General features: G+C 40.1%; 1 protein-coding gene across 1 annotated transcript; it reads right to left on the bottom strand.

The window, feature by feature from the left end:
* Positions 1-2,617: 2,617 nt before the first annotated feature.
* On the bottom strand, positions 2,618-12,990 carry INIP (INTS3 and NABP interacting protein). The gene is made up of 4 exons (XM_010212739.2): positions 12,906-12,990; positions 6,828-6,930; positions 4,441-4,531; positions 2,618-2,871 (listed from the first exon to the last, which is right to left on the bottom strand). Exons 1-4 carry the CDS (start codon positions 12,928-12,930, stop codon positions 2,776-2,778), a joined length of 315 nt encoding a protein of 104 aa, XP_010211041.1. The 5' UTR covers positions 12,931-12,990; the 3' UTR covers positions 2,618-2,775.
* Between the last annotated feature and the right edge of the window lie 1,650 nt (positions 12,991-14,640).

Genomic DNA, 14,640 nt, shown 5'->3' with positions numbered 1-14,640 from the left:
GGTGCAAGAGCCAAAGCCACCACTGTGTCACTGCATCTTGTAAATTCTGCAGGCTGGTCGGGCAAGCCCAACAGGCAGCTAAGGTCCCTTGTACTGCTAGTAAGGTAGATCCTCCTAAGCGCCCCAGTGAGGAACCTGACTTGCATGGCAAGACAGACTAGCAAATTAATTGAAGTTTCTCTTGAAAGACTGTGTTACATACCCTGACATACTGGCCATCACTGAAGTACAAGCCTGTTTCCATGTGATCATGGTAGTGACCCCAGGCACGTCCTGGTCAGGGTACCCTGGAATGGCTAATCATTTGAATTTGAAATGCAATTTCAGTAGCAGAAAAAAGACTTTTATTTCCTGGGATCCCCATACAGTAGATTAACATTTTAATACAGATTAATAGGAGAAAAGAAAAGATGAGCGTGGTAAGACAAATTGAGGCACATGACATTAATTGCTAGACTCTGCAGTTTATAAGACAGAGGCTTCCACACACAGTATTTGTATCTTTGACAGTTAATTAAAACTAGATATATCACCAAGTCCCTCACAGTTCCACAGAACATTTTTAAAGCATTTTAACTTAAACATATTGCAGCAGCTTTGTCTTTCTTTCTCCCCCTCTGCCTATATCCATCTTTGAGTGCTGGATTTCCAAGAGCAGATCTGTCTATCAGAAATGAAAATACCACCCCGAAGGTAAGAAATTGTGCACTTAAGTACACGTAAATATATGAAATGGACTCTTATAAAGGAAAACGCTCTTGACTGTGTCACTGCTTGTATCATATGCACTTTGTGCAGTAACACAGAGGTTCTGTCAGTTTGTTTACGCAGAAGGCCGTTTCCAGAGAAAGGTGACGTGCTTTGCTCACTTTTCTCAACAAAAAAGTGGTCCTTCCATGTGAAATGTCTCGTGTACATTTTACACTCAGCGATAAACCTAAAAATTGTACTTCTTTCTCTGACTGCTTTTACTTCTTTGTCCTTGTTTCCAAGTGTGGACTGGTTCACTATCGCCTCTCATGCACACAGAGCTCGGACCTGTTTATTCAGCACCTCCAGGCTGCTCAACTCACACTGCAGTGACTGCCCTGGGTGACTCTGGGGTAAAGCTGCTAATTGAAAAGAAAAAAAAATGGTAAACCAAACTAAAGGCGAGCTACACACCACAGTACAAACTGATAACAGAAGCAGCAGTACTCTTTCCTGCACTGCCCACAAAAAAACACCATTCCAATGAGTCACAACGTCAGACCATGCTCAAAAAGCACACGATGTGAGTAATCCCTAATAAAACAGTCCCTCTTTACATTCCCTCAGGCCTACTCTACCAAATTCCTTTTCCTGAAAAGGCTCCAGCGCGCCACAGCTCATACAGGGGTCCTTACTGAACAGCGGTATGTGAAAGTGGTGGCATTTGCCCCATACTCTCTTGCAGACCTGTACCAATCTCTTGGCTTGTGCTCTGTTTTCTTAACACATGAGGAATGAGACTGTTAGCAATGCAGACAGTTCAACAGCCCTCCTCGAGCTAAGGCAAAAGCCTGTAGAAGGAAACAGGAGGAAACAGCTTCCTATACTCATTACACAGTGCTCATACTTCTGAAATTATTTTTGCAATCCTGAAAAATACAGTTTCACAGAAGACAGCAAAGTCTGGCAGGAAGCAATTTATCAGATACTTCCTAATTTCTGCTCTTCACCAAAGTTCTCGTTCTTTTTTCTTAAATCTCATCTCTCGTGGTTTCAAAACCAACCAGTGTTAACAGCAGTAGCATAATCATACTCCTGAAGGTATGGGGCTACGGAGGTTGATGGAGATACTAACAATGTCTACACAGTGATTTTTTTTTATTATTAAAAGCTACTTTATGCACATACTAAATCTGATCATCTTAAGATAAACTGCTTTTCTTTCAATGTGAAACTGCAATTGCTTACTACAGTTGAAAATAGTACAGAAAACAGGACCCAAGCAGGAAACACACTCAAAAAGACATGATGAGAAGGATGACCTTTTGAACTGAATTGTCTTTGCAGACACTTTCCATCTGAAAAGCCTGGAGAAGCAACAGGCTTCTTTGTTTTGTCTATGAAAGAATGGTTTGAAACAAATTGGCTTTTCCTCTACCTTGGTGACTTAAATTCATTCATAGTTCATAAAACAAAATTAGAGGCAGATAAACTGTATCTGAAGACTTCAGACTACAGGATATTGCTTCAACAGTCTCATGCACCAGCAAGGCTCCTGCACGAAACAAAACAACTAATTGATGATTTCAATAAATCCATGTCTTTGCTTTGATGGGCAAAAGTAACTTTACCGTCTTTAAAGCCAAATATAGTACCTGGACACAATAATAAGGCACACAAATGCTGAAAAAAAGCACATCTTCTGATGATTCTGGTTTGGACATTTACTTAAAGCAAGCACAGAAATGGGGATGAGAAGAACAAGCACTATGTGCTTTATGCACCGTGCATCTTGTCTTATGGCTAACTGTGCTGAGAGAGGAAAAGAAAATACAGGACACAATAAATTCTGCACTGAGCAGCACTGTTTTTTCATTGCTGCATCTGATTCCCCCAAGAGGACAACCACATTAATCCAGAACAAAACGGATTTAATATACAAAGGTAAAGAAATTACAAAACCAGAACATTTTCTTAAAATAAAGTCCTCAGCTGCTCTGACAATCCATTTAAAACAGCTTTCAGAGATAACAGTTCCTGCTTTAAAAAGAAATCAGACCTTGCAGTTCTGAGAAATATAATTTCTCATTCTGCCTCAAGTCGAGGTAAGACAGGAAGAATAAGATTTCCAAAGGCAGAGTCTTGAGTTATGAAGTATCCCGAGGAATGTGCATGTGCATGCTGGAAAGAAAGAAACATTTGTTAACACATAACCTCCTGCAGCAACAATACAAGTCCAGGCTTTACAGCTTCTCTGGCTTTAATAATTTATTTTTCCCAGCTTGCCCTTCAGTTCTGATAGCAAACTCAAACCTCACATTTTAGATCAAACACATCCGAGTAGGACCTATCTAAAGAAGTAATTTGGCCAATCTCTGCTACTACTTTTTTGGTAAATCACACGGAGACCACGTCAGTGGTCTGCACAGGCTGGACTCTGACCACTCCAGCGGTCACACTGGACTCCTGTATTCCCTCCTTGCCCCCTGGGAAGGCGCCCTGCTGGCTCTCACGCTGAACCCAAGAGAGGAGTGCATCCTTGTGGTCACAAAGCCACCAGCACAGTGGGCTGCAGCAACACCAGCAGAGGCTGCTGGCCAAGGGAAGCGGTTACTTCCTTCTCATCAGCACTCAAGAAACTACACTGGGGATACTGGGGGACACTGTGTCCAGTTTTGTGCTCTCCACCAAGAGAGACAAAATGCAAGGAGTCCAATGGAGGACACAGAGAAGCCTGGAGCGCTTGGTATCTAAGGGGATGTCAAGAAAACTGAGTTTGTTTAGTTTGGGGGAAAAAAAAAGGGCTCAGGACAGATCTTATCTTCAACTACTTAATAGAGAAGACAGAGCCAGATTCTTCTCAGAAGAGCAGAGTCACAAGTACAGCATAGGAAACACCAGATAAATATAAGATTTTCACTGTAAGAGTGCTTAAGAACTGAACTGGTTGCCTGAAAGTCTGTGAAAAGTTCTGTGAAAAGCTTCAAAACCCAAATGGACCATGGCCTGAAAGACTAAAGATTCTAGAGGGTCCTTCCAATGTAAAACATTGTTTGATCAACAGGGACATTACCCAGACTTCCTTTTCACTCCTGCTTCCATTCATTTCAGCAAAAGCAAGCTGGTGCCCCTACTGACTAACACAGGCAAAATGAGGCAGAGAGACTGGCATAGAGGGAGACAGGGAGACAGGTATTTCAACTTTTTTCCCATGCCTTTGCCCTCTGTTGAAGTCACTATGTTTCAGATGCCAGGAAGACAGCTGGCTGCATACCAGCCTTCTTGCTCAATTTCTAATTTCAGCACTGAAACCAGCTTCACTTGACATAAGGAATGACAATAAACAAGCCAGAAAACATACAGCTAGGCCTTCCAAATCTTCTCCATCACTCAGAACTGCAGTGTGTTTACTTGGCATCTATTCAGATCTGAGGAAGATAAGCTGGTAGCTTTCGCTAGACTGCACCAGAAGTCACTCAGAAGTCCAATGAAACTGGATTTCGCCAAAGCATACAGTGCAGCTATGATAATACTGAGAGGAACATTCTCACAATCAGGTCCGAGAAGAACAAACTCATAGACTACTTCGTGTTGTAACAGAAAAAAAAAGGTTTGTGACAACCAGAGAAATATGAAAAGCCTAACGCCTAAAAAAGTTTTTCTTCTCTCTAGGGACACTAGGACTACTCTGAAGGGATGGTCATGCAGAAGAGAAACACGCAAAACTGAACTCCCACTTTGTCAGCTTACCTGCAGTGCAGCCTTCTGCTGTGCTGCGATGTGCTGCTGCTCGGCGTGATCACGGAAGTCCTTGTTCAGCGGCGACCTTGCAAGCGCAATGCTGCAAGAAAGAGGGGCACCACGGGTACGAAATCAGACACGAGCGATTCTTAGAACGGTGGCTTTGTATTTCACCCTTACTACCCAGAGAGTGTCCTAATAATCGCAATGAAACTGTTGCACCAACCAGAGCTTCAAAGTCTTCATCACAAGAGGTTCAGTTGTTTGACAGTGGGCAGCACAGCACTGCCTTTGATAAATGCATTTCTTTTTATTACATAACCTAAATAGAGATCCTCTGATGCCAGAAAATTAAATTGATTTGGCCTCTGTACCTCAGTTCAGCTTATGTTTGAATTTAACAAGTCAAAACAGCTTTTCCAAGCTTTTATGGCCTAAGAATGTTAATCAAAAAATAAGAGAAAAAAAAGCAGCAGATCACAGAATCACAGAGTGGTTGTGGCTGGAAGGGACCTCTGGAGACCATCTACTCCAACCCCCCTGCTCAATCAGGGTCACCTAGAGCATGTCACCCATGACTGTTTCCAAACAGGATGTTAGTATGATGCTAGTGCTCCAGATAAGTAAGATGAGCCCACATTAGTGAAGACCACCATGAGAGTTCTACAGCAATGCAACAGACAGCTACGTCTGATCAGGACTCTGAAGGCAGGCAGTGGAAGTCCACCTCTTCTCAGTCACACAGCCAGTAATATGGAAAGCATCATCTGAGCTTTCCCAGCAGTTTCTATGTCAACTGCTGGGTAACTCAGATTTTCAAAAGCAATGATTCTCATGATGAGACCAAATCTACACCCCAGTGAAAAATAAAAGCTTAGCAACAAATCTCTGAACAGAACATTTTATTAATTTCACTCCTGGAAGAAAGGGACTACTCAGTTTATTTAAAGCATATTATTTTGAGTTATTTTTAAGGTGCTTTAAGGTATTTTAAGGTGAGTTATTTTGCATCTTTATCCTCAAAGTTTTCAATATGATTTTCATATATTATCTTAAGACGGTTAGAAATTTACACTTTTAAAGACGACTCTTTTAACTAGATTTCCATATAAGAGATGAATTCCTTGTTAAATAGCCCATGACACCATTTTCCTTTATTTGGATCAAACATTCTCCTGCTAAACTTGCACAATCTCTCAGGTCTCATTTCTAATCACTCTGGAGCCCAAAACCTCTGGCACAACTTCCCTACCATACAACTGTCATTTGCCCAAAAATCATGCGTCAGTCCTCCATGCCCCGAATGGTTTGGCTGTTTGTGTTTTTTCCCCTTCTTCAAAATCAGTAAACTGCAAAACTGCACACCAGAATGTGGAATTTGTTTCTTTAAAGAAACCAGAAAAGAACCTCTGCTGGTCCTGCAATGATGTATGAAAGCATTGCTACCAGGAACCAAGTGCTGTACAAATTAGTTTGGGAATGTATCTTCTTCTATAATCCATAATTGTGCTCAAATAGGACCTGTGTACAAAGTCACTTAGGACTATTTCACTGATTTCAAATATATCTCACACTTTTGTCAATAAAATGATGATAAAGGTGGCCTGGAATCTCTTAAAAAACAAAAAATAAATATAGAAAGAACAGATTATTTGTTCAGAGCAAGTAACTCTTCTACAGATCTTGTATGTAACATAATGCATCTAGAACATGGCACTGTGCTGCCCTCAATTCACAACCGCCCAAAAGCTCAAACCATTCTGCACTTCTCCATGTAAGTTACGGTGTGACTCTAGTTACCTTTATGCGATAAAAATGCCTTTTTTTTTTTTTTAAGCTTAAACAGGGGAGATCCTAATTACACCTCCAAAACTCAAATTAGATCATTATGTCTTACAGTGTAGAATCATTCTTATAACATGATGTCTTTTATAAAGAAAAATGCAGCAATATAAACTGGCTTGGTCTTGCACACAGACTTTCAGGGAGATTGTAGTAATTTACTTCTTGCCCTAAGTATTTGTCACTAAAATATACTACTCTTGAAATCAATATTCTGTTATGTACACTCCTTAGAGGATTTTAGGTTAATAATTAAATTCTTTCTGGGTGCCTGTTCCCTGAATTTAAGAGAGATTTTTATGCATTTAAGTAAGCATATCTGCTTCTCTCTACCTCAAATGAAAAATATATATATATAAAAAATGGAGGCAGTAAACAATTCTAAATTCAAATACATTCTGATGATATCCTTGTTATTGAGGATAGTCTGCACAAATTTCTGGTAATTTTTTTTACAAACACTTACAGCTTACTTATTAAATACAAAACAAAAAGACTTATTTTTCTTTGTTTAAACCAGCAATGTCCATACAGCGAATAAGAACATAAAGTACCTGGCTCCAGGGTGATTGGTGGAAGACTGATTTTGCATAAGCAACTTTCTCTTCTCCTTGTCTAGTTCTGCCAGGATTGCAACTCTATTTTTATTCTGAAAACCTAGAGGGAACAACAGAAAAATATTACACATATTTGCTTTATTTCTGTGTGCCAACTCTAACCTTGTGAAAATAGTCTCTGCACAATGTGACAGTATGATAAATTTATTAATCTTCAAAATTTTCCACCAATCTGAAAGGCTATTCATATACTGGTTTTATTTTTCAACTTCACATTTTATGACATGAAATAGCTTCCTAAGGTGCATATGACCAGTCGAGGCCCTCCCAGAAAAATTAAACTTATCAGATTCTATACGTAAAATCCAATCATTAAATTACAGATGAATTATAGTAACAGATAAATGCACTCAGAAGGCATAATTTATTATGCCAGTAAACAGAAACTACATCACAAGTTTTGCATATGTAAGAAGATCAAGACCACCAGTAAGCTTGCACTTACCCAAAAACACAATTATAATCTTTTACTCATATCTGTGCAGAAAGATTTCAATTTTAATATAGAGTATCCTTACATATATGCTCTACTCTTGTACTGCGCTTGAAGTTGGACTAGGATAGAGAAGCAATGGACACAAAACAAGAATGTGGCCATTATTTTTTTTGTGTACTGTTCCCTGAACTCAGGCACGGATTTTCAACACTAAAAAAGGGGTCAGGAACCAGCATTCCTCCTGGCTTGGATAAAAAAAAAAAAAAAAGAAAACAAAAAGTGATGCCATTCATGTGTTTTCAAAGTTTTTTTCTCAAAGACAATTGTACTCTGTACAAATGAGAATGTGGCAGAGCTGTTACACATAAATGGGAACACATGGACAAGGATCTTGCTGAATCTCTATCTTAACTATTCTCTGACTATAAAATAAACTAGAAATTCAAGTCCCTCTCTTTGCCCACTGCACCACAAACAGAACAATAGGGGAACACAACCACAAAGTGGATTCTTTTAATATTTTAACATTACTTTATGTTACTAAGATCACTCCTCATATTAAAGTTGTAGAAGATGCTTTTCCCTGTAATTTGCAGCTAGTCTCTAAATACGCTCAAGCCATTATTCTGTCATAAAGGGTTTATTTTACTTTAAATGTATTCAAAGCAGAGTTGTTTCCACTGAACATTGTGTTGTGTTCTCCTATCCAAAGTATTACATTTTAATAACATCAGTCAAAAATGGTAGCCAACATGCTATTAAGTATTAAGGGGAAGATTAGCATGATTATGTAAGAATATTTGTAATTTATTTACAGTGCTATGCTTAAAGTTCAGTCTTTTCAAGAGGATTTTCAATGCTGCTATTACATAATCCAATTTTCATTTGTTAGCATGGATCAATGAAGGAATATATTTATGACATATAAACCTTCTGCCCTACATAATAATTTACATCATTCTTGCCTCACTATTAAAGCCTCACCCTCTCCTGTATCTAGTATATACAACCCTGAGCAACAGTGTCTATTGCTCCTTGCTTTTATTTATTAGTGGAGTTATTTGATTATACTTTAATGTATCTTTACAAAAGATTATTCTGGATCATCCCTGCATTAGTTCACAGATTCTTCATTAAGCTTCTTTAACTGATATTTTTCTTTTTTTTAATTTCTTCAAAATGCATCAGCTCAATTTAGAAATCTGCTTTTAAAACAGATTGCTTCAGAGTCCTTCAGTATTTCTCTGCTTTCAAAATATTTTTCAAACATCCTGCCTTCGTGATTAGGTCAAAAATGTGTTCACATGTATACTAAAACACAGTCTCCAATAAGTGTCTACTTCTGTACTAAATAATCTAAGACACTCATATTTTTTTCAGACTGAATCTCAAGAGATATAAAAATGAACACACAAAGATCTACTTTATTTATTCATCTCTCTTATCTGTATCTGCAACAGGACAAGATTTTAATAAAGAACACCATGTTGTTCAGAAGCTCTTTGGCCAATGTATGCTTAAGAAATACAAAGGCAGAGACACATTGCTATCAAATTAAAGTCCAGTCCTTCTTGGATGCAGCTGGTACAGATGTCCCTTTCTGATAAATTCTGTGGAATGATACTGTAATAGGAAGACTGAAGAATCTCTAAGAGAGCCTTTTCTAAAGTTACCTACACAGCATTCAGCCAAAAGTTGACAATTTGACACATTAGCGTCCTTCTGCTAGTGCTTGTTTATCCTGAATATGCATAAATGAAAATCCATGCTTTAAGTCAAACAATACAGGGGCTGAGGAAAGAAAAATAAGACACATTTTTAAAATTTATGTTGTTGACAGGTAACAAATAAAGACTACATGTGTTTACATTTATCATGAAGCAGATGGTATGATTCAGTAAGCTTTGAGACATATGCAAGAATTTTTTTAAAAAGCTATTTTAAAATGATCAGAGATGTTTTTACACATATTCAGAACCACAGAACCATACAAGAAAAAAGCCATCCTCATTAACATCACTCAACATCTATTAAAAGAAGCATAGAGATTTTCAAACAAAGTAGCTTCTTACTTAAGTGCTTTAAGTTTAGCCTATAGTATTGGGATAGAGCTGCATAACTATTTCATTATCTTAAAGCACTCCACAAGTATTCTCTCTGCTCTGCAGACAGAAGAGTCCCAAAGCAAAAAGATCTGTTCAAGGTAGCTAAGGAAAACGGCAGAACAACGGCAGCATCAGATATCAAATTCAAGACTTGGACCCTAAGATGCTTCTCCTAAGATACGAGAACAAAGACATTTACTGTTTAAGTATGTCCTCTTCCAAACTTAATTTCTTGACATCATCATGGAATTGTGCACTTCGTGCAGATGCTAAAAACTTGCTTGCAACAGTTTTTCATGTGAAAGGCATGACAATACGAAAGGCTAGAACTCCTCCAAATGGTACATATGTCTTTAGGATCTCACAGCAGGCTTCTCTCTTAACATACACACCAAATCTGACTGCCCACCTCCTTATGCCAGTTAGTTTTACTAGACAGCTCAGCACAACAAGAAACAGTATTCCCTTTATGTATTTTGAAGTTCCTGCTTTTTATCTTTTAGCTTTTATCTGATCTGTTGGTTACTCCAAATTTATAATCAAATTGGGTTTTTTTTGTAAAATGTATTATTTATCATTTACCAAAATGATAGCAAGGGCTGCAAATTGTATTTACGATACACTTCTACTTTCAAATATGTTTACAAATTTAAGCGTCCACTCTTAAGCTCTTCCTTCATGTATTAAAAGGCACAATCACTACAAATGTTACCTACTCCATTCAGAAAGCATTTCATAGCAATTTTTTTTTACTAAAGTACATGCTTTCAGAAACTGTAACCTTCATTAAATGAAACAGCAACGTCTGAAAAAGCAGAATCAGAAGAAGTTATAATTACATACGACTAAAAAGGTGGCTTAACTATATTTTGATTTTCTATTCTGCTCATAGCTACTGACATCAAAATATCATCTAAAGCTCTACTAGATACCAGTACTTAGCAGTAGCAACTTACATTCGGAAATGCTCTCACTGTGCCGCAGTGAAGCAAAGGCACATTAACAACTCAATGTATTAACTTGAACCGTTAAAGAATATATTAATAGTTCATCTGTCCCTCCTGACAATAACTACATGCACAGGTGAATATACACCACTGGTGCTTTATGGATGTAAAGTTCTCCGGGGAATGCAAACAGATTCACCACAGCCCTCAAGCACTAAGCTTGCACACAGACCAGACTCAGATGCAGACAGTGGCATAGTTAGCGGATGATGACATCTTCCCGTGTCAAACAGCATTTTTAGCACAGACTCCTTGAAAGAATCCACCTGCCCTGACTGCGTTAAATGAACGTGCTCATTTACCTTTAGGCCAGGAGGATAAATAACCTCCAGGACATAAAGAAACCTTGCAGAACTGTTGCAACTTCAAGCTTGTAATTCGGCACTTATTTCAAGAGTTGTTTTTTCCAACATACCAGAACTTTTCCTTTAGAAAACTTTAGTCCTTTCTGAAGCAGCATATGTAGTTCTCCCACCTGTGGGGACCTAAAGGAAATGTTCCTTCTTGAGTGCAATCATCCTTCTCTCATGTCAGGAAGGCTTCCTCTAGAGAAGCTCACACATGGAATTTGTTTTTAACATGCAAGGTGCTTTGCTCCTGCTATGGGCAAAAACATTACCACAGCAACACTGTTAAGCCACACTGTAAAAGTTAAGGGCATGACAATACTGTGAAGTATTACTGCAGAAGTGTACTACCCAATATTTTGAAGTATTTGTTTTAGTTTAGAAAACGATTTTTTTTTCCCCTAAAGTGGACCACTATGATCTACGAACACATCTTGTGGACAATATGCATCACGATAACATAATTATCTTTTTTCCTTATTTTTGAACACTACCAAGTGCGGTTGGTTTCATGCGGTAATCAAGCCCTTAAGTAAGGCTTTCATATGATTCTATTTTGCTTCACTGTGCTCCTATACAGCTCCTCATCATTGAAAGTCTTAATAAAAGGAGTGCTTTCATAACCAACTCCAGTGAAACAGAACTAAAGGAAATACAGTCTGCAAAATCTTAACCTTTACAACACAATTCTGCAGTTACTAAGACACTGAATTAAGCCCTACTAAAAAACTACTAAGTGGCAATTAAATGGAAAGAAACAATGCAGAACAAAAACACCTGTTAACCTGTGCAGAAGGCACATTTTTAACTCACTGTTACACATAAGTCAGAGCAAGCTCTGCCATTCATAGCCCTTCCAATCAATGTTTCAGTAAATCCCTATTTATTTTGTCCAGAAAGAAAGGAAACAGAAAAAAAATGCTTGAACTTGAACAGTATACATGCCATGCAGCAAGTTGAAGATGCAATATTTGAAGACAAACAGACGAAGGAGACACTTAGACTTGTGAAGGTTTTGGCCAGGAAGGCAGAATTCTTGAAATATTCCTTATAATTGCCTGCTTCTTTATGTCAGGTGCATTACTTCTAGGCTTATGTGGGCAAATAAAACTCACATATTTGTTTGCCTGCTTTGTGAAAATAATTTTCATATTATAATTGTGCAACTCCTTTCATAAGCCTCTAGGAAGCATCTCAAAGTATAGAAGTGGTTTCTAACTATTTAAAAATAAGCCGCTGGAATTTTGGGGGAAGAAAGCCCAAGGCATTGCATCACTGATCACTCTTCTATATTTCCTGGTAGATAAATATTAATTATTTAGGATAATAAATATTAATTATTTAGGATAAACCCCTTATCTCAACATTCTCAACCTTGCAGTGATGCTGACCTACTACACCCAGAAGATTTACCACTGTGTAACAGAAACCTAGATTAAATTTTGTAAAGAAACAACCACTTCCAAGCAGGAGCACTTGTCCTCAGCATTTTTGCAAAGACCAACAAGCTTTCCATAACCACATTATTTTGGCTAAAAGGCAAGTACAGTGAGTCTCTTGATTCTGCCAACTTTCTTCTGTGCTTGTTGTGAAAGCAGGAAAGAAAAACAGAGAGATCTGGTACCTCTTCAAAGTGGATATACTTTACGATTAATTATGGCCTTTGCGAGACATTTTTCCTTGGGAAAGATTTTCATAGCCAAAGTATACAAAGAAGTTGCAAGTTGCTGAGATACAAAACTCTGGATTATTTTCTCATAACCAATAAGGGAGTAACCATACCTAGGAAGCTTTCTTCCCCCCAGCTCTTTCACAGAAAAAGAGGGAAGCTGGAGTTTGAGTAAGACCCTCACAAATAACCTCCAGAGGGCGATTTAAACCTCTCTGAATTTACTGCACGGCCCCAGTCCCTCGGCTCCAAGTTCGAAATCTGTTAGCTAGGAATAGAATATTTCCACATCTTCAGTGATTTTAAGGATGCAGTTCTGATGTGCTATCACACAAATAAACATTCAAATGAGTTAACAGTATGATTTAATTTAGCTTGCCCACTTGATACCTGTCCTTGACTGAGATTTTGCCCATAGTCCCTCCCCTTGAACACTTGAATCAAAACTTACCTTGTCCTGAAGGATTTGCTGCCATCCTTCAGGCTTCAGTCCTAGTCTTATTCAGCTGCAGTAGGAGCTTTTAATCTACAAACATCTGCAGAACAGACACAAGGTAACATATTCTTATTTTAAGAAGCTTGGATGCATTCTATCGTACAGTATATAATTATGCCAACTGTTAAAAGGCATAAACTAAATTCAATACGCATGTTGTTTACACCATTTGCTATTTATACTGCTCTAAATGACATCTGTTAAGGCATCAAGAGTTACAATCCATTGTTTTTTTGTGATCTCCTAATATCTCATGGGTAAATTTCACTATTATGCCAGAGAGATATAAACACCTTTTTCTATCCAAATTATTGAACTTTCCAACTATGTCAGACTATGTTAAACTAAAACTCCTTTGGATACTAAAGCCCTCGAAAAACTCAAAATGCACCTTGACTCAGGAACACTGCTTATTTAGGAACAGGCAACTTAAAATCCACCTACTGAACCTGCACTGCTTGCTGTTATTGTCCTCACAAACGCAAGCAGGGAAGAAAGAATAAACCTGCTCCTTGCTACTGTGCTTAAAAGTCTGGTAGGTTACTTTGGACCACAGTTTCTGCTTACACTGATGCTCCAGGCTGTGATTTGCACCATTGAAGGGCTCCACTTTAGCCAAAGGGAGGGAAGTTCTGCCAGATTTCAGCATGAGACCAAAAAAAAGAGGCTATACCCTAAAATAGGGTATAGTTTAGAAAGTGAAAAATATGCTTCTGACTACTAACTTTAGAACAAAGATAAGTTAAACAGCCAGCACTGCCTAAACAGTGTCATCTATGCAGTATTTGGAGCGTTTATGTTGCTCAGGATGTATTTCTTTAAAGCAGCGTGGTCTGAGCTGCCTGTCGAAGGTGAGACTCTCCCTGGAGCATCTGAAATGCTGTCTCTGCACCTCCTCACCCCTGGGTTCAGCATGGCCTGCCTGGCACAACCGTGACACGGCTCCTGGGCGAGGAGCCTTTAGGAAGGCCACGCATCACACCCGGCACCACTGGCACGGCCCTACTGAAGGCAGCAAAGACCACGGGCTGCTACGGAGCAGAGCCAGGGTCCCCGCCGGCCTCACGCGCTGGATGCGGGCCTCGTGGAGGGGCTCAGGAACCGTCTCCACAGAGCTGCTCTGCGGGAGAGAGGCGGGAGGCAGCCCCCAGGACGAGACGCTTGGGCACCCCAAGGAGGCGGGTGAAGGGACTGCCGGACGAGGCTCGGACGGGGTCGCTACCTGAGATGGGAGATGGGGAACCCACATGGAGGGTGGGAGTAGAAAAGTGTGCGGGGGCAAGGAAAGGAGCCTTAAGGAATGGGCTCGCCATCCTCCCCCCACGTGGCGAATGGGCTCGCCCTCCTCCGTTTCCCCTCTCCCCACATCCCGTCCAACTGAGGGCCCTCGTCCCCCTGCCCCCGGTCCCGCCCCGCCCGGCGGCGGCACGGGGCTCCCCGCGGGGCTGAACTCACGGCACGGGGCGGCACGGGGCGGCACGGGGCGGCACGGGGCGGCACGGGGCGGCACGGGGCGGCACGGGGCGGCACGGGGCTCGTGACGCTGCCGCGTGCGACGGCGGCCGCCGCCCGGCGCCTCCACTCGCCGTCGAGGCAGAACCGCGTCATGGCGGACACCTGACGTCGGGGCGGTGAGATGGCGGCCGCAGCCCCCCGGTTTGACGGACAGGCCGCGAGGGCCAATCGGCTG

The sequence above is a fragment of the Tinamus guttatus genome, unplaced genomic scaffold (assembly GCF_059628265.1).
Source record: "Tinamus guttatus ecotype Peru unplaced genomic scaffold, ASM5962826v1 Tinamus_guttatus_pri_ptg000569l, whole genome shotgun sequence".
NCBI lineage: Eukaryota > Metazoa > Chordata > Aves > Tinamiformes > Tinamidae > Tinamus > Tinamus guttatus.
Note: the sequence above shows the minus strand (reverse complement) of the source record. Positions and strands in the feature narration are given on the sequence as shown.

Bases quoted from the DNA above. Each gene is read 5' to 3' on its own strand.
- INIP (XM_010212739.2), bottom strand. From the start codon at position 12,930: ATGGCAGCAAATCCTTCAGGACAAG. The intron at 6,931-12,905 runs GTAAGTTTTGAT...TGTTCCCTCTAG, and splicing joins AGCAAATCCTTCAGGACAAG to GTTTTCAGAATAAAAATAGA. The intron at 2,872-4,440 runs GTAAGCTGACAA...CTTTCTTTCCAG, and splicing joins AGCAGAAGGCTGCACTGCAG to CATGCACATGCACATTCCTC.